This window comes from Pygocentrus nattereri, chromosome 22, assembly GCF_015220715.1.
Source record: "Pygocentrus nattereri isolate fPygNat1 chromosome 22, fPygNat1.pri, whole genome shotgun sequence".
NCBI classification, from domain to species: domain Eukaryota; kingdom Metazoa; phylum Chordata; class Actinopteri; order Characiformes; family Serrasalmidae; genus Pygocentrus; species Pygocentrus nattereri.
In genome coordinates this window covers 34,637,939-34,662,938 of record NC_051232.1, presented here as the reverse complement: position 1 = coordinate 34,662,938, position 25,000 = coordinate 34,637,939, and the positions used below count along the sequence as shown (strand labels likewise).

Below are 25,000 nucleotides of genomic sequence, written 5' to 3'. Positions count from 1 at the left end.
CCTCTCTCGTCCTCTCAGCCCTCTCTCGTCCCCTCAGCCCTCGCTCGTCCTCTCTCGTCCCTCTCTTGCGCGCTCTCTCTCGTCCTCTCAGCCCTCTCTCGTCCCCTCAGCCCTCTCTCGTCCTCTCTCGTCCCCTCTCGTCATCCCTCTCTCTCGTCCTCTCTCGTCCTCTCACAGCCCTCGCTCTCGTCCTCTCACAGCCCTCTCTCTCGTCCTCTCACAGCCCTCTCTCTCGTCCTCTCACAGCCCTCTCTCTCGTCCTCTCACTGCCCTCGCTCTCGTCCCTCTCTTGCGCACTCTCTCTCTCTCGTCCCTCTCTGTCTCTCTCTCCTCCCTCTCCCCCCCTCTCACGTCCCTCTCACGTCCCTCTCTCTCTCCCCCTCTCTTGTCCCTTTCTCTCCCTCTCTCGTCCTCTCAGCCCTCTCTCGTCCCCTCAGCCCTCGCTCGTCCTCTCTTGTCCCCTCTCGTCGTCCCTCTCTCTCCCCCTCTCTCTCTCTCTCTCGTCCCTCTCTGTCTCTCTCTCCCCCCTCACGCCCCCCCCCCCTCACCCTCTCTTGTACCTCTCTCTCCCCCTCTCTCATCCTCTCTCAGCCCTCTCTCTCATCCCTCTCTCTCTCTGAACTGAGCTCACAACATGCACACCAATGCAGTGTCTGTACTGTGGTTAGAACCAAAATCTGAATGAAACTTTTCATATAATTTGTTTTATATTAGATACACAATTAGTTGTTTGAGGGAAACTTTTTCTGAGATCAGAAATTGTTAACCGGTGTTAGTCTGTCAGAGCCAGTCACACATACCTAGCAGGAGGGCTGCGACTCCGCAGAGGCTGGCCCAGGGAATACTGTCCAGAGATCCAAAGTACTCCACGTGGGTGAAGTACAGAATTACTGGCACGAAGCTAATGAAGACAAAGTTGGCCCCCCCAACGATGCTGAGGAACAGAGCAGCTTCCCCAAACTTGGCACTGCCGAGCACCAGCTTGAAGAGCACCTGAGAAAAACAACACGGAAAACATCATTCTGAAGAACGTCAGGAACAGAAGAGCGTCTGAATACCTATAATATGCCCGCACATACGCGCACCCACACAGTGGACATGCTTTCTACACTTAGCTTAAATCCCACTAGCCTTAGATGATTTATTTAATTATGTATTAAATAATATACCACTGAAAAACTTACTAACTTTAGCTAATGAACTATTTCACGTCTCATTCTGAAAGCTGACTAAATAAGAGCCTTTGTGAGCCTCCTGCTGGGGTGGGTTCACCACTGCTTTTTAAATGATGCACACAAAAGCAGCTGGAGTGCTGATAACTTCAGCCTGCTAAACATGTTCGAGTGAGGAAGTTCCAAAGCCATTTCCATGAGCTTTACATATTAACAAAATGAGACATGTTCCATAATTATAGTGGAATCACTCTGGAATTCTAGTGTAGACAGGTAGGTATTATGTTTGGAATATTTCACAGGAAAACCTGCAGCAGAAGCAGCAGGAAAGTTTCCATACTGTATCCAGTCTGTTAATGCCTTATAATAATCCTTTAACATGCACAATGTCAGAAAAATGGAAAAGTAGAGGTACATTTTTTCTTCATAGAGGCACAAACAATGCAAATTAACCCTCAAACTGTCTTAAGGTTCTTGCATGCCTCAAATTTTTCCCATGAGAAAGACACAATACCGACAGAAAACCCAGAACCAGTCATTTGTACCTTTTTTAAAAAAAGTTTTAAAATGGAAAAATAAAGAGCCAGAAGTCCAGACAGGGTGTAGAGAGTCAATGCAACAATGTGATTTGCTAGTTATGTTCCCTAATTAAAGATAGGGACGACCCCAGTGACATGAGGGGCACCACTCATTTAGCTTTTTTTCAAATGAACACATTATTTAATACTTTATAGCAACTCTGCTCAACATGGACTTATTGTGAAGCAGAGTAATCAGTGAGGGTGACCTCAGGGGGGAGCGCTTTTTTGGTCCCAGTTAGCTAACCGTACTGGGGGCCACAGCACCATTTAACGGGATGGTGTAACGACTTTCCTAAACTGTTCACTGACTGGTTCTATTTTTATGTCGGTATTGTGCCACAAGAGAGTAGCTGGCTAGCATTAGCTGCCAGTGCTGCTCACCACAGAACAGGTTCGACTCTGACTCACAGAAGCCTCACTGACTCAGATCCGAGGAAGCAAAGTGGAGGGACAGAAAGCCGAAGTTAAACCTCTGCGCTGGTGTCTGGAGCCTCCTAGCTAAGATAATGCTCTCTGGCTCCTCTCTCCTAGCTAACATAGCTTAGCTGAGGAGATCACGCCAGCACAGGTTTGACTGGACTACCTGCTCTGACATCACAAGAATAGATGATATAAACTTTAAACGGCAGGAGAGAAGTCGGCGTTGGAGTGACAGGACGAAGTCGGACCTGTTCTAACGCGAGTGTGCAGTGCCTCCGGCTGCAGTACGGGTTCTAGCTAAGCGATAATTAAAGACGCCCGTTTAGAGGATAAAGACTCGTATCTGAGAGCAGAAATTCAGGTGCCGGCTGTTGAAGCGACTCACGGGTTTTGGGCTGACCCTGCCGGGAGGGGCTACTGCTGGGTTTAATCAGGTTCTGTTAAATATCTCTGCACCTTGTTCCGCTACCTCATGCTCAGAGATGAGCGCTGTGTCGGTGCTGCACTGTCCCATCTGGTCACTGTGTCTAATGTCTGTTTCGTTATCGTTTTCATTGTATTGTTTCTAATTTAATGTTTTCACACTCACGTCTGCACATTTACACTTTGTACTGTCCATTTTATTCCATGCAGGTCGTGGAGGAACATCACTTCGTTCCACGGTGTGCAACAAATGGAAACAGAAACCGTGACCAGTCTCGCAAGTTTGGACCAGTGGACCAGCGTCCTGGTCCAGACTTGTGAGACCGGTATTGGTTTCTGTGTCCATCTGTTGCACCGCTAATTCAGAACCACATTTAGAGACTTTTAGAGGTGGACGTCTGGTTCCTATCCACCGCCACTTTGAACAACTTTGACTCAGTAAGTTTCTCTAGAACAGAGCGTTTCACACCGAACCGCTCTGAACCGCTCCGATTACATCTTCACCACTTAATTATGGAGTAAATTCTGGATAAATGATGGAGTTCCCCTTTAATAGTTTCCACTAGTTTCCTGTAGAAGACCCTTAGATCCCATTAGGAAACCATAAGGTGCATTTAGAACCAGCCACTTTTTGCACATTAAAACATTGTTATCCTTTACACTGCGATTTCAACCCATTTACATACCAAAAACACACTACAGAACCATCAGGAACAAATAATAGTTTCTATGCTCCTCTTGCTCTGGGACCCATCTGTAACGTCTTTACCTTGTACAGCGCAGAGGCTGAAGCAGAAGCCACGACCAGCGTGATTCCGATAACGGAATGGCTGTGGAATCCGTCTGCGTACGTCATCATCACGATGCCTGCGATGGCCAGGATGGCGGCGACAATCTGCCGAAGACATATGCTGGTCAGTTCTGAGCCAGTGGTAATGGATTTTGGCCCAAAGCGCAGTGGACAGTCTAGCTGAGCCTCAGCTCTGGGAGCTTTAGTCGTCGAGAGGTCAGATATCAGCAGCTGGCCTACACGGCTGGTGACCCGAGTATATAAAAAAAAAAAAAACGATCCAATCCTATAATCAATTCTTCATTCAACATTCATACAAAAACGGAGGCAGAGATTCTGTCATAGGTCAGACCGCATCGGGTCAGACCGCGTCGGGTCAGACCGCATCAGTCAGAACTCGTCGGGTCAGACCGCATTGGTCAGAACAGGTTCTACAGCGTTTTCCTTACTGTAAATACTTAAAATTATGGTTCTTCAAAAGGTTTAGTAAAGAAAAAGGTTCTACGTTCACAGCATGGTTCTCAGCATGCTGAAATGGTTCAGACTGATGGAGAACGTGCTGTAGACGGTTCCGTTTTTTTTTTTAAACAATGTCAGGTTTGTCACGATAGAAGAACGTTTTGGGTGCCAGATAGAACCCTATACAGCACATTCTTCCTGAAGGGAAGCTCTCTGTTTCATTCAGGTTCTTTTCATCCTGTCCGAAAGGGTTCCACACTGGAAAAAGGTTCTAGGACAGACATTAACAGCAGTGGAACTCTGCTTGGTGTGATGTGGATCTACTGTTAAACGGGATTTTTAAAGAACTGCACACGGCAGATTCTCCATCTGACAGCCATATGCAATAGTTTGTGCACCCCAGTCTAATGACATGGTGGTGCTGATTTTCTGAGTGTGAATAAGTAAAGGTACCCCTTACAGAGACTCCTAGCTCATTTGAATTATTTATTGAATTTTAACACATTAGGAAAATAATAAAACTTGAAAAGTGGCCTGTGCAAAATTATATTTTATATTTTTCCAACAAAAACGTCACGTTTACGTGCATTCTCTGCAGAGGGCGTGCTAACTTATTTACACTTTTGACCACATTTTGGCATGTGATGGAAATAATAATAATAATAATAATAATAATAATAATAATGATGATGTAAAAACTGAGCAGGAGAATATAATGGCCATCATGACTTCGACATTTTGATAGACTATAAAGATGCAGGATCAGCAAAAGAAAACTGGCCTATTTTGAGACAAATGTCTATTTACTCTGGTCACAAAACCTCCAGCAGCAATAATAATAATAATAATAATGAAAGAAAGGAGCGTCAAGATGGTCAGGCTGCTCACCCTGACGCCCATGAAGCGGTCGCGCAGGACGATCCAGGACAGCAGGAAGACGAAGGCCTTGTTGCAGCAGAACAGAGCCGAGACATCGGTGGTGTTGATCTTGCGCAACGCCTGCAGGTACAGGTAGTTGGTCGTCGTCCACAGCAGCCCGAAGGGAGCCACCTTAGTGAAGAACACCTTGGCTGTCAGTCCGTCCTCGCCGAAGAACCGACAGCACTCCCTGCAAACAAGCAGCACAGAGATCACCAAACAAAGCGCACCGTTTCTGAGATCTTCACACCGTACACTCATTACCAAACCCCTCTCTGACCTCCCGGACATGAAGATGAGTCCAGGTCGTTCATTCTGATTTACGTTATGGTGTACAGTCGTTACAGTACCCACTCATTTCAACTTCGTAATGCTTGTCTTAAGAACCTTCGTAAGTTTTTTCTTAGGAAAGCTTTCATGAATCTGACCCTGCAGCTGCACCAGCCAAGCGAGAGTTTGGTCGTAAGTTGGGGTGTAAAGTCCATCCTTAACCTCACAATGAGAGCAGTTAGTTTAAACTCATTTCGGTGGCACCACAGACACGATCGAAACAGTGTCGCAGAGAATGAGGCTCTCCCTCTGCAGCCAATCAGGAACGAACAAACAGGAAACACCACAGGCAGTGAAATCCCTCGCTTCTCTCTTACCGCGCTGCATGCACGTCGCTAAAGGTATGCAGGTTGTATCAGTTACGTGTTTGTCCTCAAAGTGTCCGTCTCTCATACGTGTGTTTATTCTGTTCTGCTGCAGGAACTGTCCGATGTTCAAACGGGGCTGGTCAAACTGGAACGGTCAGTGACGTTAGCAAAGCTGCGGCTATCTGAACCCGCTGAACGACAGAGGCGTAATGACGGCTGTGATAGTTGTGGGTTGAACGGGAATAAGGTCAGCGTCACGCAGAGCCTCAGCGCTGATGGAGCTGCTCTTACTGCTCTGAACACAGTCGACTCGGGTACTTTAATATCTGCCCACCAGGTTTCTGAACGACCCTGCAGAACAACATCTCAGCGCCGGACACAAAGCAGGGCTCAGGGCTGCAGTACCGCCCGTGTGAAGGTCTGTGATCTTTTCTATCTCTGATGGACAAAAACAGGTGAATCTATCCTGCAGAGCTGCTCGACACAAACAGGCACATCAGGTTTTCTTGCAGGTTCTCTCATCGATCAAATGGACCGGTCTTTTTACAGCAGAACTCTACTGGGTCTGTGTACATTTTAAGTTAGAACTCAAAGCTGCATTGAACCGATGTTAGTTGGTGCAACTGGTTAAATTCCAGTAGCTCGTAAACTTGAACGTAGCGGCCGTTTACATTCAGACTGGGCAGCAGTCGAACTCACAATGAGCTGGTGCAGCTATGATAAAGCGCGTCCCTCAGTGAGTCTCAGTGCTCTCTGGACAAACAGGGAGGCTTATTCAGTATTCAGGACACACACAGGGGATTCTGGGAGGGAGGCTGAGAGAGAGGCTATCCCTGAACTGCAGCAGGAGGCGTGCTGAGTGATGTAACACAGTGGGGACTGTCCTCGTGTTCCCCTGAACCATCACTGCAGGACTGAGACAGATTAGGACATAAGCTCACTGACCTGTCAGGCTGCAGAGGCTTTAAAACGCCTTTATCTTAGCAGCGTTAATAAGGTGGGCGTCAGCCTTTAATGTGGTGGAACCGATCGGCTCTAATACGTCAGTGCTGCAGTAACAACGTGGGATCAGGTGCGGCTTCATCCTGAGAACCTTAGAACTCAGGGGTGTCCTGACCTCAGGGCCAAACAGATCGATTTTAACTGCTCCTGTGACCTGACGGTGTCAGCAGTGCTGTAAACATACGATGAATCTGCCAATGAATTTAGTGAAGACAGCGTGGCCGACAGCGGCTTCAACAGCTTCACTCTATTCATCAAGAGCCATAAAGTGTCAGGACACTGTAATGAATCTAATATCATGGTACCTTATGAACCCCAGCATGGTCATCACAGTAAACACTGAGGGGGCAAGAGGACAATAAGACTACAGCAGCTAAAAAACTCAATCAGAACAAATTCAACCGTCTGAACATCACCTGTTCTGTACGTTTGTGTTTTTTTAGATTCTGAACACAATATTCAACCTCATTTAGGAATACCATTTTGTTAGCGTTACTGACCCTCAGGTCCTCAGAGTGACCGGCCCTCAGATGTTCTGATCTGTGTTCGGTTTCTTTTTGGGGGCCGTTTTGAGGGTCCGAGTTCGTTTGACGTGTTCACACTCGCACAGAACACCATGACACAGCACCTTCACTCCAGAAAAGAGCAGACGAGATGTAATTTAGCCGTTATTTTGTTGACTCTGCCCGTTTAACTTTGTCTGAAGTGAATGTGCATCATTACCGTCAACCTCACTGGATAAATTCAAGTCTAATACTGATGTTCTGAGTTGTATATGAGAGACGGTAACATTAAATATCAGCCTGATTTTAGGCACAGAGAACAATGAGGCTCAAGCGGCTTCATATTCTATTTTGAATTTTTCCATTCCGCCTTAAACAGAGCTGCAGGGACGTTCTGGCTCCTCAGGCGTTTTAATAATAAACGCTGCACCATTCGAGGTGGAAGGGGAATATTTGAATAGGATTCTGAGTTCAGCTTCGTCAGAGACTGACGGTGTTTTACACATGTCGATTATTAATATAATTATTATTATTATTAATTATTTTATTATAAAGTTTATTAATCTTTACAGCTCGTCTGACTCAAGGTGAAAGAGATCTGTACAGACGCCAGAGCATGCAGCTGCTAAAAATGACCGGCACTGTTTCTGTTTGTCTGTCCTGTCCAGTTTGTCAACTGTCGAAATGTCCCTGTTTTTCCTCCTTCCTCTGCTCCCTTGTCTCTCACCTATCTCTGTCTTTGGGGAGAGGGTGACCTGCTGTGATGAGCCCACCAAACATCTGTGCCCTCTGGCCTGTAACCGGGCGGTCCGAGCCACCCTCTGCATCCTCAGACTCTCCTTACCTGAACCTCTGCTTGGGCGTCTGCCTCTCCGGACTCTTGCACAAGTGTCCGATGTAGTAGAGCGGGAAGATGAGGCAGTTCCATGTGGTGGCGAACCATGTGAGGGTGAAGGGCGCGTCAAACCGCTTGAAGGTCAGTTTGGCCAGCTGGGTGGAGCCAGCCCAGGATGAGCACACGCACATCACCATGGCCACGCCCCATAAGGCTTTGCGCACCTGCACGGCTGTCACTCTCACGCAGCAGTGAACTCTCCGTCTCACAGCCCCTGACTCCGCCCCCGTCACACCTCCGGCTGGCTGTCCGTCCACCGTGCCTGACGCGTTCTCCCGCGGCCGGTCCTCTCCTGAGGGAGAGAGAAAGTCACAAAGACAGTGTGTGAGACCCTCACCCACACCGAGTCCACCACACGGGCAGGTTTATCACAGGACCAAGAGCAGAAATCTACAGAACCAGCCCATATTTACACAGCGACCACGCTTCCACACAGCGGAGAAGCTCCTGTTCAGACGCTGCACTATAGATAAGATCTCTTCCGTCCGTGTGTCCTTCAGAAAAATCACTAAAAATAGCTCAGAAGATTCAATTGGACCCGTGAGTAAAATATCTGGTGATCAAGTCCGATCCTCTGCAGGCAGGAGAGGACAGAACGGACAAGAGCTAGCAGAGAACCTGAGACACCTTCATAGATACTCACCTTCATTAACTCCACTGACTCCTGTACTACATGCCTGACACTCAGATAAAGCTGACTAAGGATTCTACTCTGGGATTTAACGGCAGTCCAGTGGGATTCATAAAGAATCAGGTTGATCTAAATACTACAGTTTATTTATGTAGCTCATTTTCATCACAGCACCATCTCAAAGAACTTTACAGAAAACAAACAACAAAATCAATGCATAAAAACACACAACAAATCCACTGAAACGAGATAAAGATCCAGAATTCCTTTGACAAGCTTCTTCCATAACACACTAAAAGCACAGTCACGTTCTGGAGCAGAACTTTGCGTATGGAACTACCAGCGGATTTGAGAACCCAGACCTGAATCTGAGGAAGTAAAAGATCCTGTAAATATACGGGAGCTTGGGCCTCAACATTTAAAACCTGAATAAATGCAGGGGAGCCCAGTCCTGGTCCTGGTCCTGGACCGTTCAGCTCCAGCCCAAATTGAACACACCTGATCCAGGTACTGAAGGCCTTCAGGGACGTCTGAGTATCAGAGCCAGGTGTGCTGGATCTGAACTCTGAACTCAGAGAGGCAGATGTCCAGGGCCAGGACTGGGCAGCCTTGCTCTAATGGGTCACCAATCAAAGTGCTCTAAAGTTGGAGGGATGTGAGAAATGAATGTTGATTTCACGGTTGATTTTTCAGCCTTGAAAGATCAGCAAAGTCTAAACACTGCGCAGCATCAACAGGACGAGCACCAGAAGAGAACCGAGATCTGGAACATCATAGAGAGCGCTTGTGAAACATCTCGCTGCACTGGACAGCCGCGTGTCCTTCTCTTCGGCGTCTAGACGAAGCTGAGCTGTACCGTGTTTATGTTGGTTGAACTGCAGCTGACGTGCATTTCGGTGGTAAGACTGGTGTAGAACTGAGTGTAACTGCTGAACTATAGACTGTTGGGGTTGGAGGGTCAGAGCATGTTACGTTGCAGTGCATGCTGGGGACTGTAAAGCGCACTGTGAAACTGGCTAATATTAATAGAAAATGAAACTTCTTTTGTGGTCCGGAAGGGATTGTGTGGTGGGTGTTTGACACATGGGTGTCAGTGTAACAATAAGCTTTGAAAATATATCTTAAAATATCGACTGGCTAATAAAGCCAAACTGACCCGTCCACCTCCCTGTGGTGGTACTACTGTTAAACTCAAAATACTGTGACGTCGATTTTAGTCTCATTTTATCTGGACGGGTTTTGAACAGATGATATTAATAAACTGTTAGAGGTCAGTTGCTTGTTAACAGTGTTAGGGTTGGACACAAGATCAGGACCAGCGTTAGGATCAGTTAATGTGATTTAGTACCAGCATCCGGTGTAAACATTAAACCAGGAGCTCTGCTGGTCTAATAGCAGGGAGGACCCTGACGGAGAGCCTGGAGAACACGTGTCCTCCGCGTCTCCCCGGAGGTGCCATCCCCTCACACTCACACTCAAACGTGCTGGCGTTCACTCTCCGAGAAGACGTTAGCTGGCAGGTAAGGTTTTCTAGTTAACGAAATTCTACCACATCATGAGCAACATTAGCATATAAGGTACTCCAACATTAGTGCCCCCTAGTGGCCATTACAACAGCAGACTGAATCAACGATATTTTTAACGAATGTAATCAAAGCAGCTCTTTTATTAGAAGAACTCTGACTGTTTGCACCTTTCCACGACAGCGGCCGTGCTGAGACAACATGGAGGCTGCAGCTTCTTCATGTCTGACACTCCTGCGTAACCGACATACAGCGTTTAAACAACAGCACCCAGTGTCGTAACGGCTGGATCAAAACCTTGAATCTCCTTGTTCCTATTCTGTTCATCCTGAAATTTTCACTTAATGCGAAGGGCAGCTGAAGTTTTCATGTAATGCAAAATAAAAATATAATGGAAAACAACTTGCTTTGCCTGCTCACCTACAAGGACAAAAATCCAGTTTGATTCTAGTTGTAAATCACACATTTTTCCCATCAAAACGTGTTCAGTCAATGTTGTAGATGAAAAATATTGCTCTGTAGAAAATGAGGAACCAAGCGAAATTTGAATATAGAGGGTTAGGGTTACGTGTCACGGTCGGTGTGATAAGGGGTGAGATGTGGTGCTCAGTAAAGTATCCTAAGCACACAGTTATCAGATTAACGTGGACAGTATTGGCTCTGTGTGGAGCTGCTAGCGAGCAATGGGGGCTGAACAACATGGATGATCTTAGCTGACGACAAGATGAAAAGCAGAATGTGTGTTTACTTCATTAGCATAAGTAAACAAACATCATTCGACACGGCATCTAAACGTCTTGATTTCCAGGTTGTTACTGGCGTTCTGTTGAGCTGGGCAGCCGAACGCTGAGAGGCTTTTCACAGTGACGCTTCTCTTGTCTAAAAACATCTTGCGCCCTTTTAAATTCCTCAGCCTTATTTATTTTTCAGCGTTTCGTAATCTGTCCTGACTTGGCCCTGCACCACCTTCACATCGATATCTGCCTGAGGCAAGAAGACGAGCGGCTGGATTATTTATACGCTGCGCAGACTCCAACCCACTCCACAGAACTCAGAGACAGACTCTGTTTTTGAGGATGTTCATCTTTGGTTCAACGTCACCTCCAGACCTGCTCTGCTTGGGCCTCCTGGGCCTCCGTCCATCTGTCTCGCCACCCAGTTCCTCATCGCAGCTCAGCTAAACCTCCCAAACACGCTGGCAAGCCCGACCACGCCACCCCCGAGGGGAGCAGAACAGAGCTGAGCACTTTTTAGGCAGAACAAAACAAATGAAACTACATCCTCTGGCTTGCCCACTCACGGCCTGCGCCTTCGCCCACCGCTGAACCGCACATCAATAAAACATGTTCTGCTCCACAAAGGAACCGCGAACGACGCTGGAGCACGTGGGCAGTCTGCATATGGTTTGGTAGCAGAGCTCAGATGAGAAGAGCCAGTGACGAGTTCGCTAAGAGCTCCTGGAGGGCCGAGGCTGGGGTCAGTGAATGTTACAGTGCTGCACAGACCGAGCACAATGAACAGGATCTGCAGGAGAACAACACTGATCCACTGATGGATCAAAGACTGCTCTAAAGCAAAGAGATGTGAGGAAGAGTCTCCAGGCTGATTAGAATCCATAATCCTGTTTAATCCAAAACACAAAAACCAGAGTCAGAGTCGAAAACAGTCCAAAGGTCAAAACTCTGGAAAAGTTCAAAGGCACCAAAGGGAGATCCAGAAGCAGCGAAAGAGCACAGAAAAGGGTGAAGGCAACCAAAACCATCAGCAGGGAGGAGCCGAGGCTCAGCATGCAGAGAGACTGGCAGGACTTCACACTGAGTCAGCGTCCTGCAGGTCCTCATATAGGCAGGTGAAACGAGCTGCAGGTGAGGGGTCAGGGTGCAACGAGGGAGAATGTCAGTATTCAGGTGAGGCTGACCTCTGGTGGCGAGGACGGGTATCACACCTGACAATAGAACTGTATCTGAAATCAGATCCACTCGCGAAGGCAAGTTATCAAGCTTCACTGTGATGCTTCATTGTGAGCAGAGCTGCCACCCATCCAGGATCTTCCTTGATCGCCCAGGAAAAAATCGATCCCAATCCTGGGCGACTCAGAACTCGACAGAAAGACGAAGATGCAGCACATCCTCAGTAATAAACATCAATGTTCATTCTTATTGGACGCCTCGTTTAGGTTATTGTCTCTCAGAAAAACAGCAAGAAAGACATTTCTAAAAAGAGAAACTGGGCGATACCATTTGGATTTACTGTTATGATCATTCATTTTCAGATTTTGCGACATATTAAAATGATTTCATCGTTAATGAAAACAAGGACAGCGTACCAGCTGACAGGTACCAGCAGCGCTCCTTCCTTCATGTTTATTGTTTTTCACTATTAGATTTGTGGTTGGTTCTCTTTTAAATACTTCCATAAAAATCTGCTGATTACTATATTAATTTTTATTTTTCAACTATATTTGAGAATTTTACATTTAAATCCAGGTGTTTGGAGCCCAGCCTATTCATTTATTTTCCTATTTAAATTTGTCTTTTTCATGAATCATTAAGATGATGATGCGTACCAGAACACACGATGCGATGTTGGAGCAAAAAAGACCAGTAAAAATGGAAACTACAGAACTGCACGACATCAGAGTCGCCTGACAGACCACATCTGGTATCACACCTGCAGACACATGAACAGGTAACTGATCCAGATGAACTCCACCGACACCTGTCTGGCTCTGTGCATCAAACTAAACGCTAACAAGACCTGAAATAAGGCTGAAAAGTCCTGATCTGCCATTTGGGGTCAGCTGATGATCTGACCCCGCAGCCGTCCTGCTGTGAGACAGAGTCGGGCTGAGACTCTGAACGTTCCTGAGGCTGTTTAGATCCTCTCTCAGCTTCAGCAGCTCAGCTGCTCCGTGGAATAACTGCCGCCGTCTGTGAAAACGGCTTCGGCCTTAAAGGAACAGCCATAAATAAAAGTGAGATTGCTTTTAGGTGCAGTGTGTGATCCTGGAGAACACCCGTTATTATTTGAACTGAAAACAAACACACCCCTCGCTCCACCCCCCAGACGCATGGACATGCAGGGCTGAGGCTTTGTGGCCATAAAATCCTTCAAAAACTTTGAACAAACACCAGAATAAACACGCTCGTAACAGGACAGCCTCCTCATCCCTTTTCAGGCCTTTCAGTGCTCCATGAAGCTGAAGTCACTTTCTTTCTTGCCAGCTTACTGCTCAAATTCTCCCGTTCCACCTTAAACGGTGCAGTATTTAGGCTATACTCAGGTGCCTCGACTTCTTCGAATTTTCCTGTTCCACCTTTAATGGTGTAGCCGTTGCATTCTGGTGCCTCGGCTTCCTGTTTGAATCTTTTTGTCAGAAGAAGCAAACTCAGCACAGCAAAGTCAGTTCAATGTCGCTGGGCAAGTGAAATGACCTTAAATCCATGCAAGGTATGTAATATTTCTCATTCTGAGACGGTTTTAATCTTATTATTATTAACTTGTTTTTAGTGATTTCATTGCGTCAATAATTAAAGTTAATTAAAATAAGCCAATAGCTAATCTCACTGAAACAAATACAAAACCTAGAAAGAAAAAGCTGAAATAAATGCACTTCTATAAGCCCTTATAATAAGCTCTGCTGAACAGACGGCGATGCGCCAGGAATTCTGGGAATCGTTTATTTTCAGGGACTGTAAACCAACAGCGCTTCAGCCACGGAGTCGCTGTACGTGTCTGTGTGTCTCGACGGCGGCTCTGTCAGCGAAGACGAGGGTCTTTCTCACACTGGCTGAGTAAAACCTGCTCCTTTACCGCCGCCAGACGTCTTTCCTGCCGTTTGCTGCAGTTAATGCACTTCTGGACGAGGCTCTGAATCCGAGTGTCGCTCTGCGCCCCCGCTGGTCTCCGCAGTGCAGATATCTCCTGCTGACAGCTGCAAATCCCCAGCTCTGCCCCCCAGCTCTGCCCCCCAGCAGTGCCCCCAGTCCTGCCCCTCCGCCTAATGAGAAACGGGTGGTGGAGGTTTGTTGAAGCCCGCCGCGCTAATGCCGGCGTGATGACGGGATTTCTCAGTTAGTCGGACAGCTGGAAAACAAGGCAGAGCTGAGGGACGTTCCTACTGGAGCAGCAGGGGGCGCTATAACAACAGCCTGACCCCCATGTGTCAAACCCAAGGTCTGTGGTCTAAGCCAGGCCAAAGAAATCCTTTAATATTAGCCCATTTCACCAAGAACTGCACTACAATTCCCAGCATGCACTGAAATGTAATTAGCTGATCAATGATAATAGGCAGTCTGTGTAGTGTTAGCAATAATTCACTGCGTATATAATATATATATATAATGTTTATCCAGCTAGTATTCTACATCAGAAAAGAATGGGAGTGGAATTTTTACTTTTTCTAAATATCTGTGACGTGAGGTCACACAACGGTTTTCCTTTTTCACCAGGTGGACAAATACAAAGGAAACATGAGCAGCTGCTCAGCGTTCTCTTCAGTAACAACACGTTTGTAGTTCACGTGAAAGGCTGATGTATCTTAGCGTATATTTAATTATGGAAAGGGTTCATCTATATGTCACTCATGGTCTGAAGATGGGTGGCGTGGCGCCCTGTGGAGGACTGACCCATCCAGTGCTCATCGCTGTAAAAACAACAGTAAACATCACTGTGTGAAAATGCAGTGTCCTCACATGTCGGTGAGTGTGAGTTTAGTGAACTGAGCGTGGCGAACTGAGCGTGGCGGTCTGAGCGTGGCGGTCTGAGCGTGGCGATCTGAGCGTAGTGAACTGAGCGTGGCGGTCTGAGCGTAGTGAACTGAGCGTGGCGGTCTGAGTGTAGTGATCTGAATATGGTGGTCTGAGTGTAGTAATCTGAATATGGTGGTCTGAGTGTAGTAATCTGAATATGGTGGTCTGAGCGTGGTGATCTGAGTGTAGTGGTCTGAGCGTGGTGGTCTGAGTGTAGTGATCTGAATATGGTGGTCTGAGTGTAGTAATCTGAATATGGTGGTCTGAGCGTGGTGATCTGAGTGTAGTGGTCTGAGCGTGGTGATCTGAGTGTGGTGGTCTGAGTGTGGTGATCTGAGTATGGTGGTCTGAGTGTAGTGATCTGAATATGGTGATCTGAGTGTGGTGATCTGAGTGTGGTGATCTGAGCGTGGTGGTCTGAATATGGTGATCTGAGCGTGGTGATCTGAGTGTGGTGATCTGAGCATGGTGGTCTGAGCGTGGTGATCTGAGCGTGGTGGTCTGAATATGATGATCTGAGCGTGGTGATCTGAGTGTGGTGATCTGAGTGTGGTGGTCTGAGTGTGGTGATCTGAGCGTGGTGATCTGAGCGTGGTGATCTGAGCGTGGTGATCTGAGCGTGGTGGTCTGAGCGTGGTGATCTGAGCGTGGTGATGTGAGCGTGGTGATCTGAGCGTGGTGATCTGAGCGTGGTGATCTGAGCGTGGTGGTCTGAGCGTGGTGATCTGAGCGTGGTGATGTGAGCGTGGTGATCTGAGTGTGGTGATCTGAGCGTGGTGATGTGAGCGTGGTGATGTGAGCGTGGTGATCTGAGTGTGGTGGTCTGAGTGTGGTGGTCTGAGCGTGGTGGTCTGAGCGTGGTGGTCTGAGCGTGGTGATGTGAGCGTGGTGATCTGAGCTTGGTGATGTGAGCGTGGTGATCTGAGTGTGGTGGTCTGAGCGTGGTGATCTGAGCGTGGTGATGTGGGCGTGGTGGTCTGAGCGTGGTGGTCTGAGCGTGGTGATCTGAGTGTGGTGGTCTGAGCATGGTGATCTGAGTGTGGTGGTCTCGGTGGAGCATGTGTGGATGGGTTTGTTTACTACTCAGCTCAGCTGCTGGAGGCAGATCAGCCTGACATGGCAGTCACGCTCTCACCAACACGAACTGGGGACAAAACTCATCTGTCAATTCTCATGGACACACACACACACACATTCACACACACTCACACGCCTGGGGATGTTGATCACAGAGGAGACAGATACACGTGCAGACAGAACAAAGCCATCCTGAAGCTGCAAAACACTCAGAACTAACAAGCTAAAATTACAATTCATGGCCAAAACCGAAATTCAGGACTTGGCTGTAGAAGAACAACAGCCGAAAATATCTAACAATAAAATATATAAACTCACTAAGGTTATTACAGTATGTGGGCTACAGTACATGACGGCGTTGATGACAGGACGGCTGGTCATTCCATTACTTTTCTCTGAAGCTGAGTAAGTAATTTAAGGTGGAACAGAAAAATCAAAAAAGAAAGTGATGCACACGCACACACACACACACACACACACACACACACACACACACACACACACACACACACACACACACACAGACAGACACACACAGACACACAGACATGCACAGACACAGACACACACACACAGACATGCACACAGACACACATATCATCATCATCACCAGTTTGGTGGAGTTCTGATTGATTGGGAACGTTCAGTCATTAGTGTTAATAAACCAATCATTACGAAGGTTTAGAGTCGCTCAGAGTGAAAGGAGCTCAGTCTAAAGTCCGGAATGTGTTTCGGCTCCGACTCTGAACCAGTTCAGCAGAATCATCTGTCTACAATTTACAACACATGAACATTAAACAGACCCATCACGACCTTTAATCTCACTTCTATTCACCTTAAATTCACTAGTAAAGTCTAAGATTGTGTTGCTTGTTGTTTTGCTATTTAATTAATCACCCCCCACTCCCCCGAGGGCCGCAGTCTGTCGGTAGATGACTGAGTCTGTGTGTGTGTGTGTTTTTGTGTTTAGTGAAGACCACTGCGCTTTGCGGTGTCCAGCTGGAGAAGCAGATGCTCAGGATGTAGCCCCCTGTCCTCTACAGTGACTCTGAGGTCACCGCTCACAGTACTACTGACACACGAGCAGGCAGCGTTAGCCGCTGCGGTCAGGACGCGCACTGATCTCAAGACTTCAATACGAGCTACATGGTTCAGGTTTAAACCTCATTTTAGTCCTGAGGATCAGTTCACTGCTCCACAGCTGATCAGTAGGTAATAATAAAATAATCCTCCTTTACGGTAAAATAAAGCTCTGCTAAGTTAATGTAGAGCTGCTAATTCACCCTTTAACCCTTTAACAGTATATATATTACAAACTGACTCAGCACCAGGCACGCTGGACCCCTCTCAGTCCTTCCCATCCATCTCTGTCCAGCTCCCCTCCCCGAAACCTCTAGCCCTGTGACGAAGACAGAGAGCAGTTTAACACACTGGCGCTGGTCCCTGCACTCTATCCTGCAGATCAATATCTCATAGATTGGCCGTGAGTCCCCTGCTGCAGTCAATTGACGAGCTGCCACCGCAGGTGTCTCCCCAAACAGAGCCAGCCTGTCCAGAACCCTGACCAGTGGCGGAGCAGTCAAACTCACCCAGCTCAATGCCCTGATACACTAACCGGTCCCACAACAGGCCTGAGGGAAAGAGGAGCATCTCACTGCCTCAATCCAGTCTCACCAGCCTCGTCCGCTGCACAGTGCCACCGCTTGGTCATGATGGAGGTTGATGATAGAGTGTGTTTACGCATCACACTGCCACGATTTCAGGTGTTTACATACAGCTAAATAAGCTATAAAGACATCACTGAGTCGAGGAGGTTTGGTCAGTAGTCGGACAGCTTGGACAAACAGATGGTTCTTTAAGGGTTCTATTTAGAACAAATCATTTGGACAGACACTGTGCATACAAGACGTCCCAAGACTATCGCAGAACTAAGAGCGCTCTGCAGGGATGGTGGGTAAAATTCCTAAAACAGAACAGAAAGACTCCTAGTTGGCTGTGAAAAGTGTTCGCAAAAAGGGGCATTACTAAGTAAAAAAGCTGATTCTTCAAGGGTTCTTTAGTAAAGTCAATGGGGCAGTCGTGGGCTGGAGGTCAGGGATCCAGCCTCGTGACCGGACGGTTGCCGGTTCGATCCCCAGGGCCGACAGTCCATGACTGAGGTGTCCTTGAGCAAGACGCCTAACCCCCAACTGCTCCCCGGGCGCTGTGGATTGGGCTGCCCACCGCTCCGGGCAAGTGTGCTCACTGCCCCCTAGTGTGTGTGCTCACTAGAGTGTATGTGGTGTTTCACTTCACTGATGGGTTAAATGTGGAGGTGAAATTTCCCCCTTGTGGGACTAATAAGGGTCTCTTAATCTTAATTAATTAGTTCTAATTCTGAGGGTCCATGGGGGTCCTGGCCACTGAAGAACAGGGTAACAGAGTATCAGAGAAACAGATGGACTACAGTCTGTAACTGTAGAACTACAGAGTGCAGCTATACGGTCAGTGGAGCTGATAAAGTGGACAGTGAGCGTAGAAACGAGGAGGTGGTCAGAATGTTCTGCCTGACCGGTGTAGATTTTATATAGAATGATTTAATGATTAAAAGGTTCCTTGCATGGTCTTCAGATTGATGGAGAATGTGTTGTATGTGGTTCTCTACAGCACCAAAAAGGGTTCTTCTATAGTCACAATGTCAAGCTTGTAACAGTAAAACAACAGAAGAACTCTTTTTGGTGCTGTTCTTTTTTCAAAAAGGTTCAACACAGAACCGCATAGAACATATATAGAATTCAAACCTGGTATTTTTCTGCTGTGTTTTTCCTTCTTTTCACTTCAAAAATCAACTAAATCTGTCAGTATTTTACTGTACAGCCTCCAGCTGCAGGCTGCAGGCGCTCTGAACAGATTTGGCTCCTGCATGTTATAAGCAGACTCTCCTGATCCGTAGAAATGTTTGAAATAAAGCCCCTGGGATTCCTCTGACTTGATTTAGACAGAATAAATCCAACGTGATGCAGAGCAAATGTCATTTCCTGCTCGTCTTCTGTTACAGCCGGAGATGTCCAAACATCCACTGACGTTTCACAGCCATTCGTCTCGTTCTGAACCTGAACGCATCATAAACCCTGGAGTCACACTGAAAAGAGACAGGTGACTCACATGGTCATTCTCCAGGCCCCTGACCCAAGGAGTGGAATACAGAGGGTCCTGTGGAGTCTGGAACCCCCTAATTAACCCCTTGTACCCCCTATATCCATGAAAATAAGCCCATGATGACGCTATGCTGTCCGTTAGAGATGCTCAAATCCATTGTGTATCTTCTTCACCCACAATCAGGTTCTGACTTATAGAGCTGCAGCACTGCTCTGCCTCAGGGTGGCGCTGTAGCAGACCTGTTCACCCAGTTGGTCCTTCATAGTCTGGAAACTGTAACTCTGCCCGGATTCCTCTGAAGAACTTCAGGATGTGCTGCAGCAGATCTGAAAACCTGAACAAACATTTACTGCCATTGAAGCATCAGCGCCGCTATGGTGAGTGAGTTAGCAGCCAGACAACACGGGACCCCCGAATACCGGGGGGATGTCACACACAATGCCAAGACACCCCCCCGCCCGAACAGCTCCGGTACCCTCCTGCCCCCCCCCCCTCCATGCAGAAGAATCAGGTGCCTGCGTAAGAGAGACAGAGTACTCGCATGACTGAAACAGGGATGTGGCGTGTCGTCACACCCCCGCTCGCCCCACACGTCAGCCATGCGTATGAATTCATCCAGCAAGTGATGCAACCCAGCAGGACAGTTACCACGCGCGCCTCAGCTGATTTGCATGATATAAGCCCAATTATGCCACACTGGTATCTGCAGGATGCAGCAGGTACGAATCTAAAAACAGCATAAAGGGAAAGCAGCTGCTTCCTCACAGCCCTTTCCAGCAGTTTGAGGGGAAATCGCACCTTCACTAAAGCTGTGAGATGAAAAGCAAGACGTTTGGCAGCGAAACAGCAGCTCAGTGACTCACTGCACTCCTCCTGCAGTCGCCTGGCTCTGCTCTGCTCTCAGCCAGCGCTCACTGAGCATCGTCTGCCACGGTCACGATTAACGCCCTGAAACAGAACTCACGGGGTGTTTAAACACAGCACACTGAGTGTTCGCTTCTCAGGCTAACTCAGCGCACTGTGAGAAGATCTAAACATCTAAAAAGCTGTTCATCTGAACCGCGAGTGCTAATTTGCTCTAATACTGGGATTAATAAATAACATTTAAAAAGTCGTGATTTTGACTTTGTCCCTCTCCTCACAGCAGCCTGGTGTTATCACGACTAATCAATACCTCATTACGTTAAATCAAGTGATGGAACTTAATCAAGGGCGTGGCTGGATGCATCCAGGAGAAATCTGGACTTTATTCCTGCTCCCAAGATATTCCTCATATTTAGATTTATTTTCACCTATTCTAAATATTCCATAGTGTTTAAGCTGAGCGTAGGCGCCTCTTACGCAGCACTGTACGCTTAACAGCCCAATCTAATATCAGAAATAAAACAGACAGTTCAGGTCCTAAAATCTGATTGGCTGAGCCACGTACGAAGTTACCCATGACCACATCACAACCACCGAACTGCGCATCACTGCGCCACAGCACGGAAAACATCCTTGTGCTGTTAATGAATAACCTTTGACTCTAATGCTGTTCACATGGAGCACTGAGTGCACTGATGAAGTTAGAACCTGGTTCTGCTTAAACTGAGGGGCTGACGGCTTATGTTCTTATCTAGAACCAGGCTGGTCAGCCGGCTAACAGGCTAAAAGATAGTAAACACGCTAAACAGCTCCATCATTAATGTCACAGGCTTGAATTAAATGTTTCAGTAGCATCGAACCCAGGCTGAGTCCCAAACGGCTGCATACTCCCTAAATAGTGCTCTAGGGAAGTTTAGACATTCCAGCCTCTACAGCCAAACAGTGGCTGTGTGTGGAGTCTGGATGCGTCCGAGTCCCAAACGACAGCCTCTTGGCTGTTTTGCTCTGTTGAGCTGCAGGATCCAGCGTTTAAACTCCCACACAGTCCCTATGTAGGGAGCAGGGAGGCGTTTGAGACTCAGCCCCAGTGTGAGAAGAGGAGCCGCTGGACTGGAGCTAAAGGCGCCCGTGGTGGTGATCTGGTGGCCACAAGTATTTATAAAGGGAAGGTTTCTGCAGTAAACAGTGCCGTTAACATATTCATAATTACATGACATAAAGTTACAAAATCACGAAATGACCGCAGTGAACAGCGACGCTGACCCAGCGTTCTCCTCATAAGCCGTCCAAGGCTGATTGGCATTGGTATCACACTCGAAAGGAACTACTTTTTTGGTGGAAAATTTGTTTGTAAATTATTCTTAATAATAACTTCGAACAAACACTGTGTCAGGAAATAATTGATCATATGTCATGTTATTAAAGCAAGAAGCCGCTTGAGGCCGTACATCACAGTGATTTTATCACAGGAAGGGAGCTCTAGGCTAAGAATGTGATAAAATCACTCTAACATACGATCTCAACTTTCTCATTGCTTTATTATCTGACGGGGGCAGTGCTGGTGGTCTTCCAGGTGGTCGTTAAGAGTCTCATTTCCTCTGTGACTTTTTGAACTCCAGTTTTAGAAACTCCTGGAAACTTTGACTGTAAGACTGTACATCAGATCTTCCCCAAAAAGCCTCCTGAAGCGAGTGACTTTCACTTACAGGCCATTTCGACTGTGAATTAAATAAACCAAAGGGCGGTGTCCGGCATCTCTATACAGCACACCGGACAATGCTGAGGGGTCAGTGGGAAAGTTTAGTATGTTGTACTGTATTTATTCCTTCTGAATAACAGAACCAGGACAATGCGCTTTCACTGCCTGACCGCTGAGGAGCTCATAATAAACCTGTATTGTAATCCAAGCTGAATGCAGGACCATCTACAGCTGCTGTGTTTGCAAACAGGCAGAAGCGGTTTTGGGACTTAAATGCTGGTTTTACTAAAACGATCCTCTGAGACTCAATCAGCGGAGACATGGAGCCAACCTGAAACCGGCCCGGCCCAGCCGGACAATGAGTGTTTAACACACCTCACACACACTCACACACACTCACTCACACTCTCTCACACACTCTCACACACTCTCACACACTCTCACTCATTCACACTCATTCACACTCATTCACACTCACACTCACTCACACTCACACACACACACTCACACACACACACACTCACACTCAGAGACACGGAGCCAACCTGAAACCGGCCCGGCCCAGCCGGACAATGAGTGTTTATCACACCTCACACACACTCACACACACTCACTCACACTCTCTCACACTCTCTCACACACTCACACTCACTCACACTCACACACACACACTCACACACATATTCACACTCAGAGACACGGAGCCAACCTGAAACCGGCCCGGCCCAGCCGGACAATGAGTGTTTAACACACCTCACACACACTCACACACACTCACTCACACTCTCTCACACACTCACACTCACGAACACTCTCTCACACACACACACTCCCACTCACTCACACACGCACAAACACACACACTCCAGCTCACACACACTCCCACTCACTCTCTCACACACTCACAGATTCTCACTCTCACATTCACACTCACACACTCACTGACTCTCAACACACACATTCTCACACACACTCACTCACACACACACACTCTCACTCTCTCACACACACACACTCTCTCACACACACACACATTCCCACTCACTCTCTCACACACGCACACACACACTCCCACTCACACACACTCACACTCTCTCACACACACACTCCCACTCACTCTCTCACACACGCACACACACACACACTCCCACTCACTCTTTCACACACTCACAGACTCTCACTCTCACATTCACACTCACACACACACACACACAGACTCTCAATACACACATTCTCACACTCTCACACACAGTCAGTTAAGTCAGTTAGGGTGCGCCGAAGTCAGACACAAACGTGCAAGATTCCGGGGTCCGTGTCTCCGGTTCCCAGAAGGCAAGCAATGTGATCCAGAGCTTGTTGGAAAAGGCAGGTCACACTGTACTGACCTATAGAGTTTGGATTCATCATGGACCTTTAAAGCCGCTTGCTATAAAGCATCCCCTTCTCCTGGAATGCTATCCATGAAAACATCAGCGACTCGTCAACGCTGACTCGATTTTCATCACAGAACTGTCGCCTTTAAACGACCAGGTCATACAGCCCCTCACACACAGGGGTCTGATGCATGCTGGTCACTCTGGAGCCTAAAAGGAAGGACCTGGAGACGTAATTAGCTTTAACTGCATAAACTGTCTCAACAGGAAACAACAGCTTCCTCTCTTATTGCTCAAAGCACATACTCCTCAACGCTGCACTGAGCCCAGTTAAAAACCTGCAGTATTAAATATGCAAACCTCAAACTGATGGAAGCGCAGCAGGGCAAGCTACTTAACGTGGAATTCCACCCAAATTCCTGCATAATTGAATTGTTAAGATGTACACAGAGTGGTTTTATGAGAGTTTAGAGAACTTCAACTCCATTCTTGGTGGAGGGAGACATGCAGGGCGCTGTGCGGCAAAATAGTCCCCAAAGAAAACTCATTATTCCAGATTTTCCACTATTTTCCATCATCAACATTCCATATCCCCTTGAAGGAGTACCTCACCTGCCCCTCCCTCTGTTACAGCACAGCTCTGAGCCCCTGAACCACAAAGACTCCAGTGAAAAAGTAAACAGAGCCTGTCCTGCGTATGTGACAGTGTTTCCGTTCAGTGCAGAGTCCGTTTGGGGGAATTTCTCAGAATTCCCTGCAGGAAAACCAGCACAGGCTGGCACGTCTGGCCACTAGCAAAACCAGCATAAACAAAAGACTGTCATAAAACAGCGTCTCAGTCATCAGGCAGGGAATTCAGAACCAGGTCATGTAGGAACTTTCTGTAGGAGCTTTTAGAGGGACGTTTGGTTCCCATCACCACCACTAAGTTTATCTAGAACAGAGAACCACCCTGAACTGCTCGCTCTGTCTACATTTTAATCAGTGAATAGTGAAAAATCGGTGGAGTTCCCCTTTAACTGCAATAATAACAACGCACTGTTCGCGTGCGGGACCATCACAGAAAGACCCCTCCAGATGGTTTAGCGTGGGGCGAGCGCGCGCGGAGGAATGTACTGGAATCAAAGATAAATAAACGCAGCCTCGTGCACCGGGTGACAGTTTACACGCGCCAAAACCTCGCACGCGCTCACGGTGACCGTAATGCGTAAAGGCGAGCTGCAGCGCGCCGCAGTGTGAGCGCACACACACAGACACACACACACACACACACACTCGCCTCCTCAGTACCAGACCGTCAGTCTAAACACAGAGACCGTCCTGCGCGCGCACGTACCTTCCACTTTGGTGAGGGTGAGCACGGGGCTGTTGCACGCGGACAGCGGGGCGACCCGGGCTGAGTGCTTCTTCATGCTGCTCGCGCTCCCTCTCTCTCTCTTCTCTCTCTCTCACTCTCTTCTCTCTCTCTCCCTCTCTCCTCTCTCTCTCTCTCTCCCTCTCTCTCTCCCTCTCTCCTCTCTCTCTCTCTTCTCTCTCTCTCCCTCTCTCTTCTCTCTCTCTCCCTCTCTCTTCTCTCTCTCTCCCTCTCTCCTCTCTCTCTCTCTCTCCTCTCTCTCTCTCTGTGTGTGTATCTCTCTCTCTCTCTCTCTCTCTCTCTCTCTCTCTCTCTCTCTTCTCTCTCCCTATCTCTCTCTCCTCCCTCTCGCTCTCTCTCTCTCTCTCTCTCTCTCTCTCTCTCTCTCTCCCCCTCTCGTCCCTCTCTCTCTTCTCTCTCTCTCCCTCTCTCTTCTCTCTCTCTCCCTCTCTCCTCTCTCTCTCTCTCTCCCTATCTCTCTCTCTTCCCTCTCTCTTCTCTCTCTCTCTCTCTCTCTCTCGCTCCCTCTCTCCCCGCGGCACCTACATCCTACCGCGGAGGCTGTGCTGCGCTGGGCGGCTCCGCAGCTCCATAGCTCCGTCTCTACCCTACTCTCTCTCCCCATCTCTCTCTCTCTCTCTCTCCCCCCATCTCTCTCTCTCTCTCCCCCATCTCTCTCTCTCTCTCTCTCTCTCTCTCTCTCTCTCTCTCTCCCCCATCTCTCTCTATCTCCCCCATCTCTCTCTCTCTCTCTCCCTCTCCCTCTCTCTCCCACTCTCTCTCTCTCTT

The 25,000-nt window shown here is 47.7% G+C and overlaps 1 protein-coding gene across 3 annotated transcripts in view; it reads right to left on the bottom strand.

Annotated features, from left to right (window-relative positions):
- Positions 1-25,000, bottom strand: part of slc35f3b (solute carrier family 35 member F3b) — a 128,742-nt gene that overhangs the window by 16,495 nt on the left and 87,247 nt on the right. The window contains exons 1-5 of one of the 3 annotated variants that reach the window (XM_037532970.1): positions 24,194-24,353; positions 7,751-8,093; positions 4,734-4,953; positions 3,366-3,491; positions 801-993 (exon numbers count right to left, since the gene is read on the bottom strand). In XM_037532970.1, coding sequence (XP_037388867.1) covers positions 801-993; positions 3,366-3,491; positions 4,734-4,953; positions 7,751-8,093; positions 24,194-24,269 — 958 coding nt within the window. In that variant the 5' untranslated portion in view covers positions 24,270-24,353. Of the gene's footprint in view, positions 1-800; positions 994-3,365; positions 3,492-4,733; positions 4,954-7,750; positions 8,094-11,255; positions 11,843-24,193; positions 24,354-25,000 lie in introns of those variants that run through there. The other 2 variants (XM_017688808.2, XM_037532969.1) reach the window with 2 other exon arrangements.